This window comes from Mobula birostris, chromosome 13 (genome assembly GCF_030028105.1).
Source record: "Mobula birostris isolate sMobBir1 chromosome 13, sMobBir1.hap1, whole genome shotgun sequence".
NCBI lineage: Eukaryota > Metazoa > Chordata > Chondrichthyes > Myliobatiformes > Myliobatidae > Mobula > Mobula birostris.
The window spans coordinates 71,808,820-71,832,267 of record NC_092382.1 but is presented as its reverse complement, the minus strand read 5'-3'; the positions used below and the strand labels follow the sequence as shown (position 1 = coordinate 71,832,267).

At 44.6% G+C, this 23,448-nt stretch overlaps 1 protein-coding gene across 1 annotated transcript in view; it reads left to right on the top strand.

The window, feature by feature from the left end:
* The window catches only part of LOC140207992 (uncharacterized), a 38,457-nt gene extending 16,082 nt beyond the window's left edge, over nucleotides 1-22,375 (top strand). The window contains exons 5-7 of the mRNA XM_072276524.1: nucleotides 6,467-6,784; nucleotides 16,044-16,170; nucleotides 20,116-22,375. Of these exons, the coding sequence (XP_072132625.1) occupies nucleotides 6,467-6,784; nucleotides 16,044-16,170; nucleotides 20,116-20,119 (449 nt within the window). The 3' untranslated portion in view covers nucleotides 20,120-22,375. The remainder of the gene's footprint in view (nucleotides 1-6,466; nucleotides 6,785-16,043; nucleotides 16,171-20,115) is intronic.
* Nucleotides 22,376-23,448: the final 1,073 nt, after the last annotated feature.

Genomic DNA, 23,448 nt, shown 5'->3' with positions numbered 1-23,448 from the left:
AAGTTTAAGAATAAATTGGACAGGTACATGGATGGGTGAGGTCGGGAGGGTTATGGACTGGATGCAGGTCAATGGGACTAGCGGAATAATGTTTCGGCACAGACTATAAGGGCCAAATGGCCTGTTTTCTGTGCTGTAGTGTTCTATGGTTCTATAGGTGTTTGATAAGCTCGTGACCTAAGGCAGAAGGAGATGAGTTATACAGCTCTCCTTACATGCACGCGCATTTCAACTGTGAGTGATTATGCAGGAAGTTTGTTCATAACTCATACACACATACACACCTACATATATATATGATTACAAAGGGAGATAGCATAGGAAATATCTGAACTTTCACAACGCTTTCGTCTTCATTTCCAGAACAGAGAGGTACAGGGGAAAACAAACAAAAAAAAAAACACTTTTATGTTGGACCAAAAAGTGCCAATATCACAACAGCTAAATTAATGATTATATGCTCCACAGAATGAAAAAACTGTAGTCGTTCTTTATTCATACTGTTTTTCAAAAGGATATTATGCAGAAACAGTCGCAGTTTCCCCGAATGCACGAAGAAAAATCTACTTTGCAGAAATAATGCTGAAGGGGTGTGTGTTGTTGTTAATACTGATAGGACGATTTAGACCATAAGACCTTAAGACAAAGGAGAAGAAGTCGGCCATTCGGCCCATCGAGTTTGCTCCGCCATTTTATCATGAGCTGATCCATTCTCCCATTTAGTCCCACTCCCCTGCCTTCTCACCATAACCTTTGATGTCCTGGCTACTCAGATACCTATCAATCTCTGCCTTAAATAAACCCAGTGACTTGGCCTCCACTGCTGCCCGTGGCAACACATTCCATAGATTCATCACCCTCTGACTAAAAAAAAATTCTTCGCATTTCTGTTCTGAATGGGCGCCCTTCAATCCTTAAATCATGCCCTCTCGTACTAGACTCCCCCATCATGGGAAACAACTTTGCCACATCCACTCTGTCCATGCCTTTCAACATTCAAAATGTTTCTATGAGGTCTCCCCTCATTCTTCTAAACTCCAAGGAATACAGTCCAAGAGCGGACCAACGTTCCTCATATGTTAATCCTCTCTTTCCCGGAATCATTCTAGTGAATCTTCTCTGTACCATCTCCAACGTCAGTACATTCTTTATTAAATAAGGAGACCAAAACTGCCCACAGTACTCCAAGTGAGGTCTCACCAGCACCTTATAGAGCCTCAACATCACATCCCTGCTACTATACTCTATTCCTCTAGAAATGAATGCCGACATTGCATTCGCCTTCTTCACTACTGACTCAAGCTGGAGGTTAACTTTAAGGGTATCCTGTACGAGGACTCCCAAGTCCCGTTGCATCTCAGAACTTTGAATTCATTTCCAATTTAAATAATAGTCTGCCCGTTTACTTTTCCTGCCATAGTGCATAACCATACACTTTCCAACATTATACTTCATTTGCCACTTCTCTGCCTATTCTCCCAATCTATCTAAGTCTCTCTGCAGACTCCCCGTTTCCTCAGCACTACCGGCCCCTCCACCTATCTTCTTATCGTCAGCACACTTAGCCACAAAGCCATCTATTCCATAATCCAAATCGTTGATGTACAATGTAAAAAGAAGCGGCCCCAACACGGACCCCTGTGGAACACCACTGGTAACCGGCAGCCAAACAGAATAGGATCCCTTTATTCCCACTCTCCGTTTCCCGCCAATCAGCCAACGCTCTATCCACGTATGCAACATTCTCGTAATTCCATGGGTTCTTTTCTTGTTAAGTAGCCTCATGTGTGGCACGGTGTCAAACGCCTTCTGAAAATCCAAATATAAAACATCCACTGTACGTCCCTTGTCTAGCCTACTGGTAATTTCCTCAAAAAATTGCAATAGGTTTGTCCGGCAGGATTTTCCTTTAATTAATCCATGCTGAGTTCTGCCTATCTTGTCATATGCCTCCAGGTACTCTGTAACCTCATCCTTGACAATCGACTCCAACAACTTCCCAACCACCGATATCAAGGTAACAGGTCTATAATTTCCTTTTTGCTTCCTTGCCCCCTTCTTAAATAGCGGAGTGACATTTGCAATCTTCCAGTCCTCCAGAACCATGCCAGAATCTATCGACTTTTGAAAGATCATCGCTAATGCCTCCACAATCTCCACAGCTACTTCCTTCAGAACACGCGGGTGAATTCCATCTGGTCCAGGAGATTTATCTACTTTTAGACAATTCAGCATCCTGAGTACTTTCTCTGTCATAATTGTGACTGCGCACACTTCTCTTCCCTGCCACCCTTGAGTGTCTGGTATACTGCTGATGTCTTCCTCAGTGAAGACTGATGCAACATATTCGTTCTGTTCCTCTGCCATCTCCTTTTCTCCCATTAAAATTTCTCCAACATCATTTTCTATCTGCCCTATATCTACTATCAACTGTCTTTTACTCTTTATATACTTGAAAAAGCTTTTAGTATCCTCTTTGATATTATTTGCTAGCTTCCTTTCATAGTTAATCTTTTTCCCTCTTAATGACCTTCTTGGTTTCCTTTTGGAAGGTTTTAAAAACTTTCAAATCCTCTGTCTTCCCACTAATTTTTGCTTCCTTGTATGCCCTCTCCTTTGCTTTAACTTTGGCTTTGACTTCCCTTGTCAGCCACGGTTGCATCCTTTTTCCACTCGAAAATGTCTTGTTTATTGGAATATACCTGTTTTGCACCTTCCTCATTTCTCGCATAAACTCCAGCCACTGCTGCTCTGCTGTCTTTCCCGCCAGTGTCCCTTTCCAGTCAACTTTGGCCAGTTCCTCTCTCATGCCACTGTAATTTCCTTTACTCCACTGAAATACCGACACATCAGATTTCGGCATCTCTTTTTCAAATTTCACAGTGAACTCAATGATGTTATGATCAGTGCCCCCTAACGGTTCCTTCACCTCAATCTCTCTAATCACCCCCGGTTCATTACACAATACCTAATCCAGTACAGTCGATCCCCTAGTGGGTTCAACAACAAGCTGTTTTAAAAAGCCATCTCGCAGACAGTTTACAAATTCTCTCTCTTGAGATGCAGTGCCGACCTGATGTTCCCAATCCACTCGCATGTTAAAATCCCCCACAATTATCATAACACTGCCCTTCTGACAAGCCTTTTCTACTTCCAGTTGTAATTTGTAGTCCACATCCCTGCAGCTGTTTGGAGGCCTATAAATAACTGCCATCAGGGTCCTTTTACCCCTGCGATTTCTTAGCTCAACCCATAAAGACTCTGCACCTTCCGATCCTATATCACCTCTCTCTAATGATTTAATATCATTTCTTACTAATAAAACCACGCCTCCCCCTCTGCCTACCTTCCTATCCTTCCGATACACCATGTATCCTTGGACGTTCAGCTCCCAGAGACATGCATCCTTTAGCTAGGTCCCAGTGATGGCCACAATATCATACCTGCCAATCTGTAGCTGTACAACAAGATCATCCACCTTGTTCCTTATGCTGTGTGCATTTAAGTACAGCACCTTAAGACCAGTATTTGATACTTTTCGCTTTGATTTCACTGCAACTTTATTGCATTGCAACTCATCCCAATGGCTACAAATTTGCCTCATCACCTGCCTGTCTATCCTGACATCTTTACTGCTCACTATCTTAGATTTATTTCTGTTTTCTCCTTCCTCCGCTCTGTCATTCCGGTTCCCATTCCCCTGCCAAATTAGTTTAAACCCTCCCTGACAGCTCTATTAAACTTTCCCGCCAGGATATTGGTCCCCTTCGGGTTCAGGTGTAACCTGTCCTTTTTGAACAAGTCATACTTCCCCCAGAAGACATCCCAAGTATCCAAGAATCTGAAGCCCTGCCCCCTACACCAGTCTCTCAGCCACGCATTCATCTGCCTGATCCGACTATTCTTGCCCTCGCTAGCACATGCACAGGTAGCAATCCCGAGATTACTACCCTGGAGGTCCTGCTTTTCAGTTTCCTTCCTAACTCCTGGAAATCTCTCTTCAGTACCTCCTCCTTTGTCCTATCTATGTCATTGGTACCAACATGTACCAAGACAACTGGCTGCTCACCCTCCCCCTTTAGAATAGTCAGGACCCGATCTGAGACATCCCGTACCCTGGCACCTGGGAGGCAACACACCATGCGGGTATCTCTATCAGGCTCACAGAATCTCCTGTCCGTTCCTCTGAGTATGAAATCACCCACGACCATCGCATTTCTCTTCTCCCTCCTTCTCTCCTGCACAACAGCGCTAGGCTCAGTGCCAGAGACCCGGTCACCGTAGGCGTCCCCTGTCAGGTCATCCTCCTCAACAGCATCCAGAACAAGATATTTGTTGCTAAGGGGGACAGCCACAGGCGTGCTCTCCAGTATTCGGGCATTTCCCTTCCCTCTCTTGACATTGACCCAGTTTTCTGACTCCTGTAGCCTAGGGATGACTACCTCCCTGTAGCTCCTGTCTAGCACCTCTTCACTTTGCCTGATAAGCAGTAGGTCATCAAGCTGCAGCTCCAGATCCCTAACACGGTCTCTGAGGAGCTGCATCTCGGTGCACCTGGCGCAGATGTGGCCATCAGGGAGGCTGGAGGTCTCCCAGGATTCCCACATCAGACACCCCGAACAAAGCACTAACCCTGCAGGCATGCTATCTAATTCTACAGGAATGAAACAGGAAAATTACGTCTACTCACCCACTTACCTCGCCAAACAGGCCGGGGGGTGGGGGGAGAAAAAAAGAGTTGGTGCTTCGCTCTCGCCTCTTCCCGTTTACCTCCGAAGCCCGTTGAAGCCAAAGCCCTACACTCTGCTCCCACTCACTCCGCTGCCCGCTTCGACAGCTGCCCACTGTACAGGGTGGTCTCCTTTTTAAACTCTCCGCGCGGTCCTGTTGACATCACACGCCTGCGCAGTCTCACCCTTCTTGCACTCGAAGACGTTTTTTTTTAAACCTGCCTTCCTTCAGAATTCAGCTCCCACGACGCTCTGTAGTCCCGATCCAAAAGAGAGCCGTTAGTAGCAACCTGCCTTTTTAAACACTCCGCGCGGTCCTGACTTCACGCGCCTGCGCAGTTTCGCCCTTCTTGCACTCGAAGAAGTCTTTAAAAAAAACTTTAGGTGGGGAACACCGTTATTTTGGCATGAACCTATAGCATGCTCTATAGACATATATGATGCTGCTGTTCTAATAATAATGTTGGAAAATCGAAGTCGGAAATGTAGTTTAAAGTGCACAGGGCTTGGGGAAAATTACACATGAAATCCAGCGTACATTATAACAAGGTTCGGCCAAACATTCATTGAGAGCTGACGCTAATGGATAGTCATTGATCATGTATAAGAACGTTGGGAGAGATTGATAAGGTAGAGAGTGACAATTCTGACTTACACTTCCTTATTCTAAGATCGAAATCTGGACTTGGGAACCGGCCATCAATAAGACTTGTAAGCATGAGAACATGTGGCTCCCCCGGTTCGTTCCTCCCACGAGACGATGAAGGCTAATCTGACCCAAGTCTCATATCCTTGCTCCGATACGTATAGCATCCAAGAAGTCCAAACACTCTTTAGTCTCGGCTGGAAACAGTAAATGAGAGCCCCTAGGCGTCCCCCCTCCCCGACCCCAACCAGCACCATATTCAGAGTTCTCTAAGATAGAGAATGTCAAATGTTCACCACCCGCTTTGAGTAGAAACACGTCCATGATTGCATTTTAATTACATGACGACTCACTCAGAACCTTCCCTCCAGTTCTGGATATCCTCGCCCACCAAATCACACCGATTCAGGATCCTACATGAAACTAATAGATCCTAAGCAAAGACAAAAGTGTAGCAGATTTCACGACACGTGCCGTCAATAATAATCCTGATTCTGATCCTGAGATGAGAAGGTGCTCAAACACCAGAGGTGCAGATGGGTGGTATAATAGGGTAGAACGAATTGTAAGCGGACTCGGCTAACAACATCACCAGGAAAATCAGGGTCTTACATAACAGCGGTACTGTGTGCGTGCGGGCACTCTCGCTTGTGTGTGTGTGTGTGTGTGTGTGTGTGTGTGTGTGTGTGTGTGTGCGCGCGAAAACAAATCGGAGTCGCTGGACGGGGCTCTATCCAACGAGCTCTGCCGCATCTGACGACTGAATCAAATGATGTAGCCCAGAGAAGTGCGGTTCTATCTCCGAGTGTAATGGAAGGCAGATGTTGTGCTCTCGATATGGCGCTGCTGCCGTTCCCAGCGCTTGTTCTGTGTTTCTTCATAACTGTTTGTGAGGGCCTCCCGGACGGTTGGTGTTCAGAGAATCAACAGGGCGGTGCGTGGATGCGGGATAGAAGATTAGTTTACAAGAGACGATCTACGTATTGAGCTGGGTATGGTATTTTAAATATCTGTAATTATTGAGCTGCATGCATTTCTCCGGTCTCTGCGCCTTTGTTGCTTTAACCTCATACGATATTCTCATCCTCAGGTGAGTCTCAGCGTTTTACCATCGACGTAGAGCACAGTAAAATATCCGCAACCGTCGGGGGAAATGCATCATTTTCAGTGCAGCCGTCGGGGGAGATGTCAAGTGGAAGCTGGACCTTTAACGAGAAAACGGTCTGTCAGTGGATCGATCAACTCGTGTCTATTGATAATTCTTATACATCGCGAGCTGAGCTATCCACCTCCACCGGGTCGCTGCTGCTAAAGACGGTGAACAAGGCAGACAGTGGAGAGTACCAGGTGAACATGGTTCCAACCAGCGGCCCACAAACCTCAGCGACCGTCACTCTCGAAGTCACTGGTAAGTGAGACGTTGGTTTTGGTCACTCATTTATTGGAGGGCTGTTTTTTTTTATTTTTTTCTTTGTTTCATCTTTACCTTCCAACTTACTTTGTTACACTATAAGTCACTGAGATGGTTTATCTTTTGTTGAACGGAAAATGTTAGCCAATACATAGGATAACTTTGCCCTGCATTTAGTATGGAATCTTGCCAGTTAGGCATCGGCTGAATCAAAAAAAAATAAGATCTTGGGGGCTTGTGGGTGTGGAACCCGAGGCCGTGTGACCCCAGCCCAGCCTGGCTTTCACATCTAGCATGATTATGCCAGTTTACTTTAAAAATGAACTGCTCTTTGACACAGGACTCATTTCAATTTTTCACTCATTTCCGTTTAGTATTCGAACTGTGTGTGTATGACTGGTTGTGTGTGTTTGTGTGTGTGTGTGTGTGTGTGTGTGTGTGTGTGTGTGTGTGTGTGTGTGTGTGTGTGTGTGTGCGTGTGTGTGTGTTTGTGTGTATGGCATTGAGCTAATATCGCTTTGTGTGATCTTGAGGGCAGTTTAACCCCGGAATATCAGCTGAAGAACCCTGTGACGCCCCGGAACACACTGACAATAATGTCACCGCTCTGGAACACTGATAAACTCTTTCAAAGTAGACTTATAATGCAGAAGTTCAGAATCAGAAGAGAATCCCGCGTTGAAATATAAAACGATTAATAGAAAAACAGAGGGTGTGAAAAAATGTGTTTATCGGGGGTGAGAAGAATGTGTTTTGGCACCTGATGAAATTATCAATCTGATCAAATGTCTCGTTTGTATTGGCTCATGTGTTTAACTGGAAAGTTGCTTCTGTTGCTGCTGGCAAGGATGGAGTTCAGGTGAAGGATGCCCATTTGCTTTCAGTGCGAAGCAACTTCCAGCAAATCTATTCAACCACGCTAATTGCCCTAAAATATTCTCATGATGCCGCCAGTGCTGTGTAATCTGACCTTTCAGATTCTGCTCAACCATCTCAAATAACCACAGAGGAAATTGTTGCATTTTACTCTGGTGACGAAAAGGACAAATAATGCGTTATGACATAACTCTGAATTTAAAAAGAGAAATTATCAGAAACGTCAGCAAGCTAGGCAGACATTATGGAGAGATAAATTTAATGCAACAGGCGCTCTGATGGATGACATTTCCTTGGATCCCGTTCTGAGAGATCAGTGATGTTCTCAGCAAACCATGGGCTCCGTTCTGCTTTGCATGTGTGCTACCAGATTCTCACGAACGGGAAAATGTACGCCCTGTTTACCCAATTTCCCCCTGGGATCAATATGACTATGACTATGTCTATGACTATGACTGTTGCAACTTGACCACATCACTGCATCATCAACTGATCGAGGTAGATTTCATCTAAAGTCTCCTGTGTGACCTAGCAACTATTAAGTCTTTAGTTTATGTTAAGAATTGAATGTAGACAACACTATACTTTGACAGATCTACAGGATAGCTTTTGGGTTGTTAAAGTAAATATTTGCATGCTTTCAGTACACGTTCAGGGTCACTGTTTCAACACGTGTGGAAACACAACGATACCAGTGTTGGTTACCAATACACACTCACCTTCAAATGCTGTCCACACATTTCATTGTTGCTTTCGAGCTAGAATTTGGTTATTGAGTGAGGAGCTTCACACTATTCAATATTGTGAGCAATGCTTGTCGTAACAAAGTAAGACTTTTAAGCCAGTTTCACTTTCTAACAGCAAAGAAATATACTATAGATTCAAAGAGTCATACAACATGGAAACTCGCCATATGTACTCCACCTAGGACATTGGGACTTTTAATTTGTGTGTGTTTCATTGCGATGTCCTCTCAGTATTTTAAGCTATTGTGACTACACGCCCAAAGGCATCATACATTCCCCACCCTCCTCAGTCCTGGAATTTTTCCTGTGAAGAGTCATCCTTATGTTTTTTTTTTCTTTTCCAGTGTGCAGTCCAACTATTACTCTGAGCTGAAAAAAGGCTGAAAATTTGCATCACTTTAAATTGACATTATACAGTATAAAGGACAATTTGAGATGCGCGGTAACAAAGGCTATGTGCGCGGGAATATTTCAGCTACTGCCTGGACGCGCATCTGCACAGCTCAGAGGGAACCCTAGTTGTTAACCTCCTCGGGATCCTCTCCAAACGAGAGATACAATTTCTCACAAGTGGAACACAAAACTGCTCACAGTACTCTAAGTGCTGTCTGACCAATACCAAAACCTCTGCGTTATATCAAATCAAATTTCTAACACATATTCCACTTCAATCGACCTCGTAGACTCCTAAGCAATTTTAATTTAGAATTTACGCACTGGGCCTTTCAGTCTACTATGGTAATCAAGGACAGAGAAATAATGGATGGTAACATAAAGTCGTGACCGCAGGGGATTTTAATTTCCCACATATCGATTGGGATTCCCATACTGTTAAAGGTCTAGACGGGTTAGAGTTTCTAAAATGTGTTCAGTAAAGTTTTCTAAATTAATATATAGAGGTGCCAACTAGAGTGGATGCAATATTAGATCTCCTATTCGGAAACGAGTTAGGACAGGTGACGGAAGTGTGTGTATGGGGAGCACTTTGGTTCCAGTGATCATAACACCATTAGTTTCAACTTGATAATGGAAAGGATAGATCTGGTCCTCGGGTTGGGGTTCTAAACTGGAAAAAGGCCAAATTTGAAGAAATGAGAAAGGATCTAAAAACCGTGGATTGGCACAGGTTGTTTTCTGGCAAGAATGTGATTGGTAACTGGGAGACCTTCAAAGGTGAAATTTTGAGAGTGCAGAGTGTGTATGTTCCTGTCAGGATTAAAGGCAAAGTGAATAGGAATAAAGAACGTTGGTTCTCAAGGGATATTGGAACTCTGATAAAGAGGAAGAGGGAGATATATGACATGTATCGGAAGCAGGGGGCAAATAAGGTGCTTGAGGAGTATAACAATGCAGAAAGATACTTAAGAAAGAAATCAGGAGGGCTAAAAGAAGACATGAGATTGCTTGAGGCAAATCAGAGTGGATAAATTCCCAGGACCTGACAGGGTATACTGTCGGACCTTGAAGGAGACTAGTGTTGAAATTGCAGGGGCCCTGGCAGATATATTTAAAATGCCAGTATCTACGGGTGAGGTGCTGGAGGATTGGAGAGTGGCTCATGTGGTTCCGTTATTTTAAAAAAGGCTCTAAAAGTAATCCAGGAAATTATAGGCCAGTAAGTTTGTCGTCGGTAGTAGGTAAATTATTGGAAGGAGTACTGAGAGGTAGGATCTAAAAGTATTTGGATAGACAGGGACTTATTAGGGAAAGCCACATGGCTTTGTGCGTGGTAGGTCATACTTAACCAATCTATTAGATTTATTCGAGGAAGTTACCAGGAAAGTGGATGAAGCGAAGGCAGTGGATATTGTCTACATGGACTTCAGTAAGGCCTTTGACCAGGTCCAGCAAGGGAGTTTAGTTAGGAAGATTCAGTCGCTAGGTATACATGGAGAGGTAGTAAATTGGATTAGACATTGGCTCAATGGAAGAAGCCAGAGAGTGGTGGTAGAGAATTGCTTCTCCCAGTGGAGGCCTGTGACTAGTGGTGTGCCACAGGGATCAGTGCTGGGTCCATTGTTATTTGTCATCTATATCAATGATCTGGATGACAATATGGTAAATTGGATCAGCAAATTTGCTGATGATACAAAGGTTGGAGGTGTAGTGGACAGTGAGGAATTTACCTTGCAGAGGCATTTGGACCAGCTGGAAAAATGGGCTGAAAAATGGCAGATGGCGTTTAATGCAGACAAGTGTGAGGTATTGCACTTTGGAAGGACAAACCAAGGAACAGCATAAATGGTAGGGCACTGAGGAGTGCAGGGAAACAGAGGGATCTGGGAATCCAATTAAAACATTCCTTAAAAGTGGCGTCACAGGTAGGTAGGATCGTAAAGAGAGCCTTTGGCACATTGGCATTTATAAATCAAAGTATTGAGTATAAGAATTGGAATGTTCTGGTGAGGTTGTATAAGGCATTGGTGAGAGCTGATTTGGAGATTTGTGTACAGTTTTGGTCACCAACTTACAGGAAGGATTTTAATAAGGTTGAAAGAGTGCAGAGAAGGTTTACAAGGATGCTGCCAGGACTTGAGAAACTCAGTTACAGAGAAAGGTTGAATAGGTTACGACTTTATTCCCTGGAGCGTAGAAGAATGAGTGGAGATTTCATCGAGGTATATAAAATGATGATGGGTAGAGATAGAGTGAATTGAAAAAGGCTTTTTCCACTGAGGCGAGGGGTGAAAAAATCTGAGGGGATGGGTTAAGGGTGAAGGGGGAAAAGTTTATAGGGAACATTGGGGTTGGGGGCTTCTTCACACAGAGAGTGGTGGGAGTGTGGAATGAGCTGCCAGATGAAGTGGTAAATGAGGGGTCACTTTTAACATTTAAGAAAAACTTACACAGGTACACGGATAAGATGTGTTTGGGGGATATGGTCCAGGTGCAGATCAGTGGGGCTAGTCAGAAAACTTGTTCGGCACAGCCAAGAATGGCCAAGAGATCTGTTTCTGTGCTGTAATGTTCTATGGTTCTATGGTTAATTAGCAGCCAATTTGCCGTAATTGTTCATTTAAGTCTACAGGGAATAATTTTCCAGGTCGTGTTTGCCAGAGCTCTGGTAACTGAGGAGCAGGTAGAACTGGTCAGTTAAAATAATGGAGAGCTGTGTCTGCTCATCTGCGGCAGTAACTGAGGGGCATACTGAGCCCATGCTTGTAAGCAGGATGGTTCAGATCCAGTCTTCACAATGCAACATCATTTGACATCATGACGTATTGTGGAGTGAAGCTCCCGAAGTTCTGAGAAGTAGAAATGTTTCTCACAACACAGAGCCCTGAGCAGTACGAATGTAACTTCACGAAGTTGAGGAAGCAAACCCTTCGGTAATAAAATACAGCCACTGGATAAACTAAACGACCTAACCTTGTAGTTCTTGCAGAGCTTCAAAGAACACAACGTTCAGGTGTATAGTCAGAAAGCGCCGGAAACACTCCGAAGGTCATGCAGCGTCTGTGAAAGGAAAAACAGCGGTTGGCAACCTAATGTAGGACGGAGAGCCGGGAGAACAATAACGGCACACTCAAATGTGAAATGAACTATCACTGGATAGGGACAGTATTCCTCAAACAATTCCACAGAGAATTTTAGACTTGAATCGTTTCTTGCTACACTGAGGCTACCTGACTGCTGGAGTGTTTACTGGGATTCCTGTTTTTTTATTATTATTATTATTTAATATTTCCTGCGTCTCCAAAGTTTCTATTCTCTTTTGCTTAAAATTCTGTTAAATCCAAATCAACGGGAGAATGAAACTAAATATTCAGTTAACCCACCCTGATAGACGGAGGACCAGTGATGTGCACTCCCAGCGATATAGCAGCCAGCATAATCGAAACCCCACCCACAATGGACATTTTCTCTTCTCTCTTCTCTCTTCCCCTATCCCTCCCCTCGGACAAACAATACAAAGCGTGAGAGCACGTACCAACAGGCATAAGGTCATAAGATGGAATCTTGCCTTTGCAATCTCCCTTAGCGTTTGACGGTGATGACCTTTTGTGGTAGCTCTTACGCTTTATTCTTCATTGTTTCTCTTTTACCTTATTCTAGCCCAATGTACTGTCTAATGATTTGATCTGTGGAAACAGTATGCAAGAAAAGACATATACCATGATACAATGTGACAATAGTAAAGTGTACCATTCTGCAGGACAGGACTCATTACAAGCAGGCCTAGTCAATGGGAAGGGGATTGAGATGTTCACACGACCGGAAGAAAGCATGGACACAAAGGGTTGAGTGGCCCACTTGTATTGGTAAAACGTGGTCTGGAATTTCAAGAACCTCCGAATGATTGTGCCCAGTCGTGTTTCATTATTATTATTTTTTTTCTTTTGGCATTACTTTGCTTCAAGCAAGAATTAGAAGAGTGATTTTAATATTGCATTGTACTGTGACTAAATCCTTCTCTCTACATGAAACCAGGAATAACAGAATCGGTATCAGAACTAGGTTTAATATAATTGGTATATGTCATGCAATATGCGGTTTTGTGGCAGTACATTGCAATGCAACATTCGAACAATAATTTAAAATTACAATATGTATATTGAAAAATAAATAATTAGTATAAAACGAGTGGGAAATAGTGAGTAGGTACCATTGTACAATCAGCAATCGGACCAAGAAGCTGGTCCTGAAACGCTGACTGTGTGTCTTCAACCTTCCGTACCTCCTCCATAACGAGAAGATGACTTGGTCTTGATGATGGGGGATCCTAACGATGGGTGCTGCCTTAAAGTATCAAATTTCTGTGGTGTCCTCGATGACGGGGAGGCTAGTGCCCATGATGGAACAGGCTGAGTTTACAACCGTCAACAGCTTTTTCCGATCCTGTGCAGTGGCCCCTCCTCCTCAATGCCAAGCAGGGTGCTCGTTATTGCTCCAGACACTAATTCGCAGCTAGAATATGTGACAGACGTCAGCTTACGTCTTGCATATCAGACTTAAGGTTGAAGTTGATAGCGCTCAAAAACGATAACAGTATATTTCAATATTTCCTGCAATTTCAGCCGAATTCTATTTGAAATAACCTTCTTGAAATGGGTGTCTTTTGACATGGCAAATCAAATAAGCCCTGCGCTTTGCTGCTACTGTTTATCAATTGACTCAAACCACCAGCAATATCAACTTCTCAAGTGGCCATTTGACCGTCAAATCCTGCAGCAACTTGTCATAACAAAGGCAGGAATGTAGTCATTCAAAGCGGAGCTCGGCTCGTAAATGTATGTGATGGATTGACGGTGGAATTGATCAATTAGAGTTACAGTGTCAGAGAGCAAAACAGCACAAACACAATCTCTTCACTCCAAGCTGACCACAGTGCCCATCCAGCTCGTTCCTGTTTCATGTGTTCAGCCCGTGCACCTCCAAACACATCCTTAATCCAGGTGTTTCTTAAATGATACGATTGTACTTCCCTTAGTCATTTCTTCTGGCACCTGGTTCTATGTACTCACTACCCTGTGTCGAGTGTTTTTCACATCATTCTCCTCTTACCCTAGACACCTGTCCCTTGTTGTGGACTACCTGAACCTCGGTAAAAAGACCTTTACCACGCACATTTTCTGTGACGTTCGGAACCTTCAACACCATTACCTCCAACCCGGGTCTTCGTGTCCTGCCAACATCCTTGTATTTATTTCTGGAGTACTCCTTCCAGATTAACTACGTCGTACTAGCAGAGGGTGACCATATGAAACGTCTTTCCTCCTGTTACCTGTGTTTCTATGCAATCCACTGTGCAGAAATCCACACTAGTTGGGAGTGGGGGGTGGACATTGTGTGGAAGATATTGACTTTATTCGGTCCGCACGTGTGAATGAGAGGGCAATTAATTCGCAACACAAGTAGAAAGGCACACATTATCCTTGCCTTCATCGGTCAGGGTGTTCAGTTTAAAGGTTGGGAAGTAATGATGCAGTGTTCAGAACTTTGGACGAGTCGCATCAAGAATACTCTGTGCAGTCTGGTCACCCCATTTCCTGAAGTAAATAGAGGTTTTTGATTGAATGCTGAAAATGTTCAGCTGAATGCTGCCTGGCAGAGAGGTTGGACAAAGCTGGACTGTTTTCTATGGAGCATTGGTGACTGAGAGGAGACCTGACAGAAGTTGTATAAAGTTATGAACAAAGTGGATAGAGACGTTTTACTACTGCGGAAATGTCACTCTGGAGACGAGGGTTTTATGAACCGAAGCAGGAAATTTAAACAAGATGAGCATAACAAGTTTTATTTTTGCACTGACAGCTGCATGTCTGGAAAGGCTCCCATGGAGGTGAGAGGGATTCAGGGTACGGACGTTTAGGAGGGACTCAAACACACAGAGGAGCAGACGTGGAATGGATGATATGGAAGCTGTGCAGGCCAAGGTGCATTTTAAAGTGGCACCGTGGCCGGCAGCCATATCAAGGGCCAAATGCCTTGTTTGTATGATATACTGGTTCCTATTCTGTGATCCATTACCAGTAGAGAACAGTTCAGACTCACAATTTCATTGACAACTGTTCTTTTTTGTAAATGTTTTAAGCCTTTTTCCATTGTGAACAATCTCCAATCCACCAAAACTGTTCGCTCCATTGAGCAATGTCTTCCAATAACCTACTGTAGAAAGTTGTCTCTGCACCACTCGTGTGTTCTGCAATGAACACGTAAGTTGCTTAAAACAAGGTAATCGAGTGAGTTTATTGTCTAATCCCTTCCATAAACTTTATTGGTTAATTCAAACACTAAACAGACCGGGTATATGTGTAAAATCATGTGAGCACACAGATAAATTGGTCACAGATTTTTTTTTTTCACGCGAGTTGGGGCATAATTAATTGCAGGGCATTCGCTAAAGGTGAGAGAGAAGAGATCTAACAGGAACCTCAAGGGCAACATTACCACCAAGAGGGTGATCGATATATGGCGCAACTGACAGGGAAAGAGTCTGAGATAGGGGCAGTAACGATAATTAAAGGTATGATGATAGAAAGGTAAAGATTTAGAGAGATATGAGCCAAAGGTGGCAACTGGGACTACCTTAATTTGGAATCTGAGTCAGTGTAGACCGGTCACAGTAAGGCCATGTGTCCACGCTGGAAATCTTTATTCCTCTGTGTCCAGTAAGATTTTGAGTATGCATTTTAAACTGTAATAAAACAAAACCCCGGTTTGCAAGGTTAATCAAAGGAGAATGGACTTTGACTGTGTTTTTCTACACTGTATTACCCTAATCGCATAAGACCCTAAGACATAGGAGCTGAATTAAGCGATTCGGCCCAGATTCTGCTCCGCAATTCCACCATGGCTGATCTGTTCTCCCTTCAACTCCATCCACCTGCCTTCTCCCCACAACCTATAATTTTCCGACTAATCTAAAACCTGCCAACTTCTGCTTTAACTATACTCAGTGACTTGGCCTCCACATGCAGCTGCGGCAACAAGTTCCACAGATTTACCACCCTCTGGCTGAAATTCCGCCTCATCCCTGTTCCAATGGACATCACTCTAATCTCAGGCTTTGTCCACTAAATCTAGACTCGCCCACTATAGGAAGCATCCTGTCCATATCCACTCTATCTCGGCCTTTCAATTCTTCAAAGGTTTTCAATGGTATCTCATTATCTCTTCGTTTTCATTTCCAGAACAAGTTGTACCACCTCCAAGCGGGTTGTCACGTAGAGCAATAGCCGGGATTGTGATTGGAGTCGTTGCTGGAGTGGCGCTGGCGAGTGGTTTAGTTTTCTGGATCATCAAGACAATGACAAGCAGGTACATAAATTTCATTCAAACCTGCCCTGCATTTTGGTAATACTCTCCGATGCATGATGTCCAAGTGTAACCAGAGATTACGAAATTTAACACGTCGTTCTGTGTATCATTCCAGTTATAACCTCACTCGCATTTTGTCTGTCAGTTATTCAACGTTCATTGAAATCTGCTCCTTTTTATTGTACAGGGATCTAATTAATTCTGTGAAGGGGTCAGGGTGGGCTGATAGTGACTTTCACTGCTTTGTTACGAATAACTTAATTTCCCGCTTTCTGCTACGCGTGCATGTTCTTCAGATCCCTTCGGGATATTCAGTGTCAAATTCGTGCCACTGGACACATGCCATCTATATTAAGGAGAACTCATTACTCGAAAATATATAGTTTTAATATAGATGCCATGTATGCAATGGCAAGTCATCACCTCGGTGGACTACTGCAGTCTGTGTGGTAATTTTCCCCCTAGAAAACCCTGAGTGACTATAAATTACCACGTGACACAGTGTCTAGAGCCGCCGGCCGGTAGTTCCAGTGGCGTGGGTTTCAACCAGACCTCAAGTGTTATCTGCCTGTTGAATTTGCTCTAGATTTTACCACGTGAGGTTACCCTTACATCCCAACAAGATGCAGATTGGTTCATTCACTTCTAATTAGTCATGAGGTGGAGTCATTGGGGATTAATGAGAATACCAAAAATTAGAGGCAGGACTCGTTTAATCGGCCCCTCTAACGTGTTCCACAATCCAATGCCATCTGTCCACATCTCCCATTCTGCCCAAATTCCTCTTTGCCTTTAACCTTCCATGCAACCTACCCCAACAATGACCTGTCCTCCACCTCACAGCAGGACTGCGAAATCCAGAGATCCTCCAACCTCTGCCAGAAGCACCCACCTCTCAGAGTAATAAACAACCGCGGTTCCTGTCAACCCCCCACCCACCAATCCTGTGCTACTGACCCCACGATCAAGACTCTCCCGAGGTGTAAAACATAACCACATCCGTCCTGTCCTCTACCCTCGGGAACCGCTATGTTTCAGTAAATACCCCCAATCCTCTATCAGCCCGAGCAACATGCACACAAATTAGAACACAGAACATAGCAGCACAGGAACAGACCTTCTGTCCCACAGCACTGTGCCAAACTAATTATATTAGTAACCAAACCCAACCAAATGATTCCATTCTGCCTACGAAATGTAGACTTCCAATTTTCTGTTCATTCATATCCCTATCTAAGAGCCTTTTGAACAACACCATCGCATATCACTCCATCACCACCCAAGACAGCCACTACTTTTTGTGTCCAAAACGTTCCCACATTTAATTTGAATGTATCCCTCCCACTTTAAGTGCATTCCTTCCGGTTTTAGACATTGCAATGCAAGGAAAATAATACTATACCCCTAGCTAAGCCTCTCATGATGAGTCACTCCACGTATCAGAACAACGAATCTCCCTTCGACTGCCTCCAGTTCCAGTCTCTCCTTAAACAAATGAACCCAATCCATGCCCGTCAGTCCCGGTGTGGCCTTGCCAACATATCGGCTGTGTATCCATACCTACTTATTCCTAAACTCCAACCATCTGCCAATGACAAGGATTTGGACAAATGGGTGCTTAGTGATGGGCACAGTCGTGGGGTCAAATGGTCTATTTTTGCCCGCTCCATGAACCTTCACCAAGGGTTATTCCATTCACCTTTGGTGGCCCGGCTACCGATCACGAATAAGCTTCCTACCCCTTCCCCCCACGCACACACACGGAGGACCACATCCCGAGAACTCATTTACTGCTCTCCAGAGATCCGCTACTATGGGCAAGACATGGGCCCCGCCGCTTGCAGCCATCTCAGCCACTGTAACGAGTCATCTGAAGGAGCTCATGAAACAGTGGGGCATTCGCTGGCAGTGCGGTGGTTGCAGAATTCTAAATATAAAAATTTATTGCTGCCATCCCCAGCATTTACTAATGAGGCTGCTAACCAGTAACCGCCGACACATCATAAACAGTAAATACATGGCGCGATTAGTTGGAACTCCGGAGAGTTTTGCCACAACTGTACTCTTGACACCCATGGCAACCAGAGTCCAGACATCTCAGCATCCTGTTCTTGAGGTTACCTTAGTACAACGAGAACTCTCTTGTTGGAAACCGTTACAATGCCCTCTGAGGTCGCCCACTCTTGGTTTCAGTGACTTCACTGTGTTCCTTCCCCATTCACCACTGAGCCGAAAGTTTTATAGCAAAGTTATCTTTCCAAGTGCATGAAGATAAGATACAGGAGTAGAATTAGGCCACTTGGCCCATGGAGTCTGCTCCGCCATTTCAGCATGGCTGATTCAGTTTTGCTCCATGCCCCAATCTCCTGCCTCCTTCTATCCCTCCTGCCATGACCAATCAAGAATCTATCAACATCTGTCGTAAATATGTGTCAAGACTAGGCCGCCACAGACCCCTGCTGCAACAAATTCAACAGATTCACCACTCTCTGGCTAAAGAATTTCCTCCTCATCTCCATTCTAAATGGACGCCACCCTATTCTGAGGTTGTGTACTCTGGCCCTCGGCTCGCCTAGCATAGGAAACATTCTCTCTACATCCAATTGATCAAAACATTTCACCATTCGACAGATTTAAATGAAATCACCCGTCATTATTCTTAATTCTACTGATACAGGCCAAGACCCATCTGAAGCTTTTACAAAAAGCCGTTCAGCCTGATGATGTTTCAAGATGTGAGGTTACAGATACTCTGCAGACAGGCACAGGCAGCAGTTGATATCGAAATGAACCCAGTCAAGAGTTCTGACACTGTAGATGCTAGACGCCAGGACAACAGATAGTCTGCAGAAGGTACTCAGATGGGTGGAGCCGAGCAGCATATGCTGGGGGAAAGGAATTGTCCACAGTACCTCAATGTCCCCCACTTGTCCTAGAAATGCAGCTCGACCTATTGAGTTCGTCTGGCAGACTGTATTCTCCCAGTTGGTTCGATGATGATTTCACAATCGGACTGCCATATCCTTCCAGTGTTAATGGCGTGTGGGGGAAAGTATGGAACTAATGGCCAGATTGAATACTGGGCGGCAATCTTCTGTTTCTGTGAGTATCAGTGCGTGTTACAGAGTGTGAGAGAGTCTGTAGGTAAGTGTTTGTCGGTGTGGGTGGGCATCTGTCAGTTTCAGTATCTGTGAGTGTGCGAGAGTGTCTGTATGTGTTTGTATGTCAGTGTGTGTGAATAAGTGTGCAAGTGTGTGTATCTGTGTATATCAAAGTGTCTCAGAATCTGTGTGTACCACTGTATGACTGAGATTGTATGAGAGACAGAGTCTGTGTGTGTGTGTGTGTGTGTGTGTTTGTGTGTCGGGGGCTGGTGTTGGAGCTGTGTATGTGTGTGTGTGCAATATCGGCTGCTCAGCTCTATCCAGGCTTCTCTGTTTTACCCAGCGTTATGTTTGCCGAAGGGAACATACCCCATGTGCAGACAAGAGACATACCATTGGCTTGTGGCAGGGAAGTGGTTACTCGGAAGTAAGTGTAAGTATATGTCTGTGGGAAATCCCCTTCAGGAAAGTGGATAATAGGAGTAAGGTGCGGAGGAGTGGACCCAGCGAGAGGTGATAAAGAGGTCAGTGGAATTGAAAGGTCATAGTGGAAGGGAGGAAGTTGGGGTGAGAGGTAAATTTATTCACATGAAGGAGAAATCGATATTCATGCACTCAAGTTGAAGGTACTTAGACGGAATATAAGGTGCTGATCCTGGACCCTGAGAGTGGCCTTATGTTGGCCCAAGTGAAGGCAATGGGTTGAGAGTCGGAATGGTAATGAGAATCGAAATTAAAATGTTTGGACACAGGGAAATTCAGCTTATCGTGGATGATTCAAAAGTTTATTTATTATAAAATATGTATCATATGCAACTCTGATTTTTTTTTTCTTCTCCAGATAACCACGAAACAAAGGATGCAGTTGAAAACCGTTCAGAAAAAAAAACATCACACTCCCCTCCCTCTACGGAAATGAATGACATCCCGATCATCAACTGCTGTAACGCATCTCCCCAACCCCCCCCCCCCCAAAACCCTGTCGACACAAATGCGAAGGAACTGGATTTACCAATGTAGAGGACGGCTCATCGAGAGCACTGGATATAACAGACTACCCCAAAGGATTTGGCGGTCAATTGTTGCCTCATCTGCAAGGACCTTTTCGACAATGGGGAGGGTTCGGCCAACGGTCCCCTTCGCTGTGTCAACACCGAACTCAATATCAACTGCACTCTGGGCAAAGGTTAATGCCCTGTCAGCCATCAGCTATCTGGATGATTCACTGACTTTAAAGGGAAGGGCCAGCTATGGTACATAATTTCAGTGTTAGTTTACCAAGAAACAAAGACTACATGGACAACAACCTTTCTGATGACTAATATGTCTCAGCTTTCGCTGTGAAACACCCTTCATCTTTTTAGAGAGAGCGAGAGCCTGTGATGTGCAGAATTGTCAGATGAATCAGTAGTCTTTGGGGTACTGCAAGTCCGTATCTTTATTGCACGCTTGCATGCTCGCTGGATGGTGCTGATGCATTTTTTTTTTGCCCGTGAGGGTGAGGGTGTGTCGTTGCTTTGCTGCTGCTTGTGCGTTGCGGGTGGTTATTATCTGGGGGTCTTTGGTGTACCAACGTTTTGAATGACATCCATTCTTTTGGACACTTCTCTGTTTACGTGGATGTCTGCGAAGAAAAATAATTTCAGGACGTATATTTTATACATTTATCTAACACTATATACGCCCATTGAATCAATTAGATCTATTGAATACACAATGTGTGGAACCCGCTGGCAATTCTCGTCGAGACAAGCACCAAGCATTTTTCTCCAACAACAAGGTACAGTTAGGCATATTGCAGGGAACTTTGCATCAGAAAACATTGGATTCAGTGATGAAACCTGTGATTAATTTCGTTGTCCCACGGAAATCATAAGAAACATCCATCAAGGTGTTTTTAAATATGAGCGCTGTCCCACAAGTGACATCACACTAGCGCCCCCACGCGTCTGTCATCACACATGGGTTCCCTTCACCAACATCAGCCGACACGTGCGCGGCGCATTACGTCACAGAACGCTACTCAGCTCGAGCTTGGTTCTTCTTAACGGCTGAGCAACTATCACGTGACATCCCCTCCCCCCCCCCCCCCCCCCCACCCACCGCCACTCCCGACTGTCAACAGAGTGTTTACGGGCTGGGTTATTCTCATTGATGCGAAGATATGTCAATTACTGGTTACTCCCAATAGCAGCCGCGCCAGCCGGGAGGGCGTTACGCCCTGTGATCCCATCAGCAGTTCCTCCCCCATACTCCCGGTCAAAGCGGAACAAATTTCAAAGTAAATGCACTGATTTTCGATTTATTTCTATTTCCTTCCGAGGGATGTTGAGGGAGGAGAAGGGGTGAGAGACGTTCGTGAAGCGGTCTCCAGCGGCCGAATCTGATGCATCATTGGGAAGTAGAAGGAGGCCGCTCGGCCCATTGGCTGGGTGCCGCCTTCCCGGGAGGGTTCCTGACAGAAGGGGGGTGGGGAGGGGGATTTTATTAAAAGAATAAAGTGGTGCGGTTCGGTGAGGTGGTCAGCGGGGACCTCATCTGTAGAAATGACCGATCCCACGGTAATGGCGAGCAGAGGGATTCACCACACTGATAGGCAAACACCAGCAGAATTTTGATCGCAAGTAGGGCTAATGGTCTGTGGAAAGTGTGTAAAGGAGTGGCTTTGCGGGTCGATGGAACGGCCCGGGGTCTTATTGAATGACAGAACGCGCTGAAGTGGCCGAATGGACTGCCTCTGTACCTGTTGTCTGTGTGTTTAAAGAGAAGGAATAGTCAGACCCTTTCTGGGTCTGCAGGATGTCCCAATATTGTTGTAGGAACCGGGGCTTGGAGCCCAGTTGTTCCCAAATTGTGTCAACAATTTGGCCGAGGGGCCGAAATCAACATTTCCAAGTCTATTGTTATATATATAATATGTAATTCTATATTGGTAATGACAGAGAATTGTATAATTTATGTTCTTTGTCTGATCTGAATGTACTTGCCCGCGATGCTGATGCTACTTGGTGTTTCTCAGCACCTGTACTTGTGCACTTGGCAATAAATTCAACCTGGTGTTTCTCAGCACCTGTACCTGTGCACCTGGCAATAAATTCAACAGGACTAGAAAAAAAAAAAACTCAGTGAGATTTGAGTTGTGACGGTCATCTTGGCATCCTGGTAGGTCAAATGTAAAGAGCGGGTACACTGCTAAATACAAGACCCTTAAGAGTGTTGATGGACAGAGGCATCTTGGAGTCCAAGTTCATCGCTCCCTGAATGTGGCTGTAACGACTGATAGGGCGGCTAAGAAGACAAATTGAATGCTTGTATTTATTAGTTGAGGCAGAACATTAACACAGTGCAACAAAGCATTATGGTCACAGAGAAAGTGGGCTGCAGGTAGTCATATGGTACAACGTCACATCGAGTTACATTGTGAGGGCAAGTGTCCATCTTGTTATACCGGGGACCATTCAAGTTGCCTGTAAAAGCTCAATGGAAATAGTCATTCAGACTGGCTGCATGTTTTCTGTTTGTTGTTTTTTTTTTGTTATCTTCGACCCGACAGGTGGGTGAGGAGTGAGAATATCCAGGCCTGCTGTACGTGTTGATGATTACTTCTTTATCAGCGTCTCAGCTACCGAAGCCGGTTACGAGTTCGAGTGCAGGAGGAAGAACTGGCAGCGGCCCAGCTGTGGGATGTTAAGGTCCGGAGATCTCTCAGCACGGAGTAATGGTTTCCATGAGGTCGGGAAATTCTGCACATCAGTACGCTTTTGGTATCAGATATCAAGGACCAGTTTTGGGGGTACTGAGTGGCACAGAATGAAATAAGGTGAACTCAGATTGCGTCCTTTCAGGGGAAATCATTCCTGACAAGTAGATTGGAATTCTTTGCGGAAACATGAGTCAGGATTGGCAAAAGGGAGTCAGCGGATGATAAGTCGATTGATCTGGATCTGAATCTGAATGTGATGCCAGAGCAGGAGGAGTGAATGCAGGGAATCTGGGTGAATGAGTGGTTTGGTGGTTTATGAGCATATACTGTTGAGTCCTGACGAAGGGTCTCGGCCTGAAACGTTGACTGCACCTCTTCCTAGAGATGCTGCCTGGCATGCTGCGTTCGCCAGCAACTTTGATGTGTGTTACTGTTGAACGTCCGTTTCTGATGGCAGTGTTGTCTATGTCC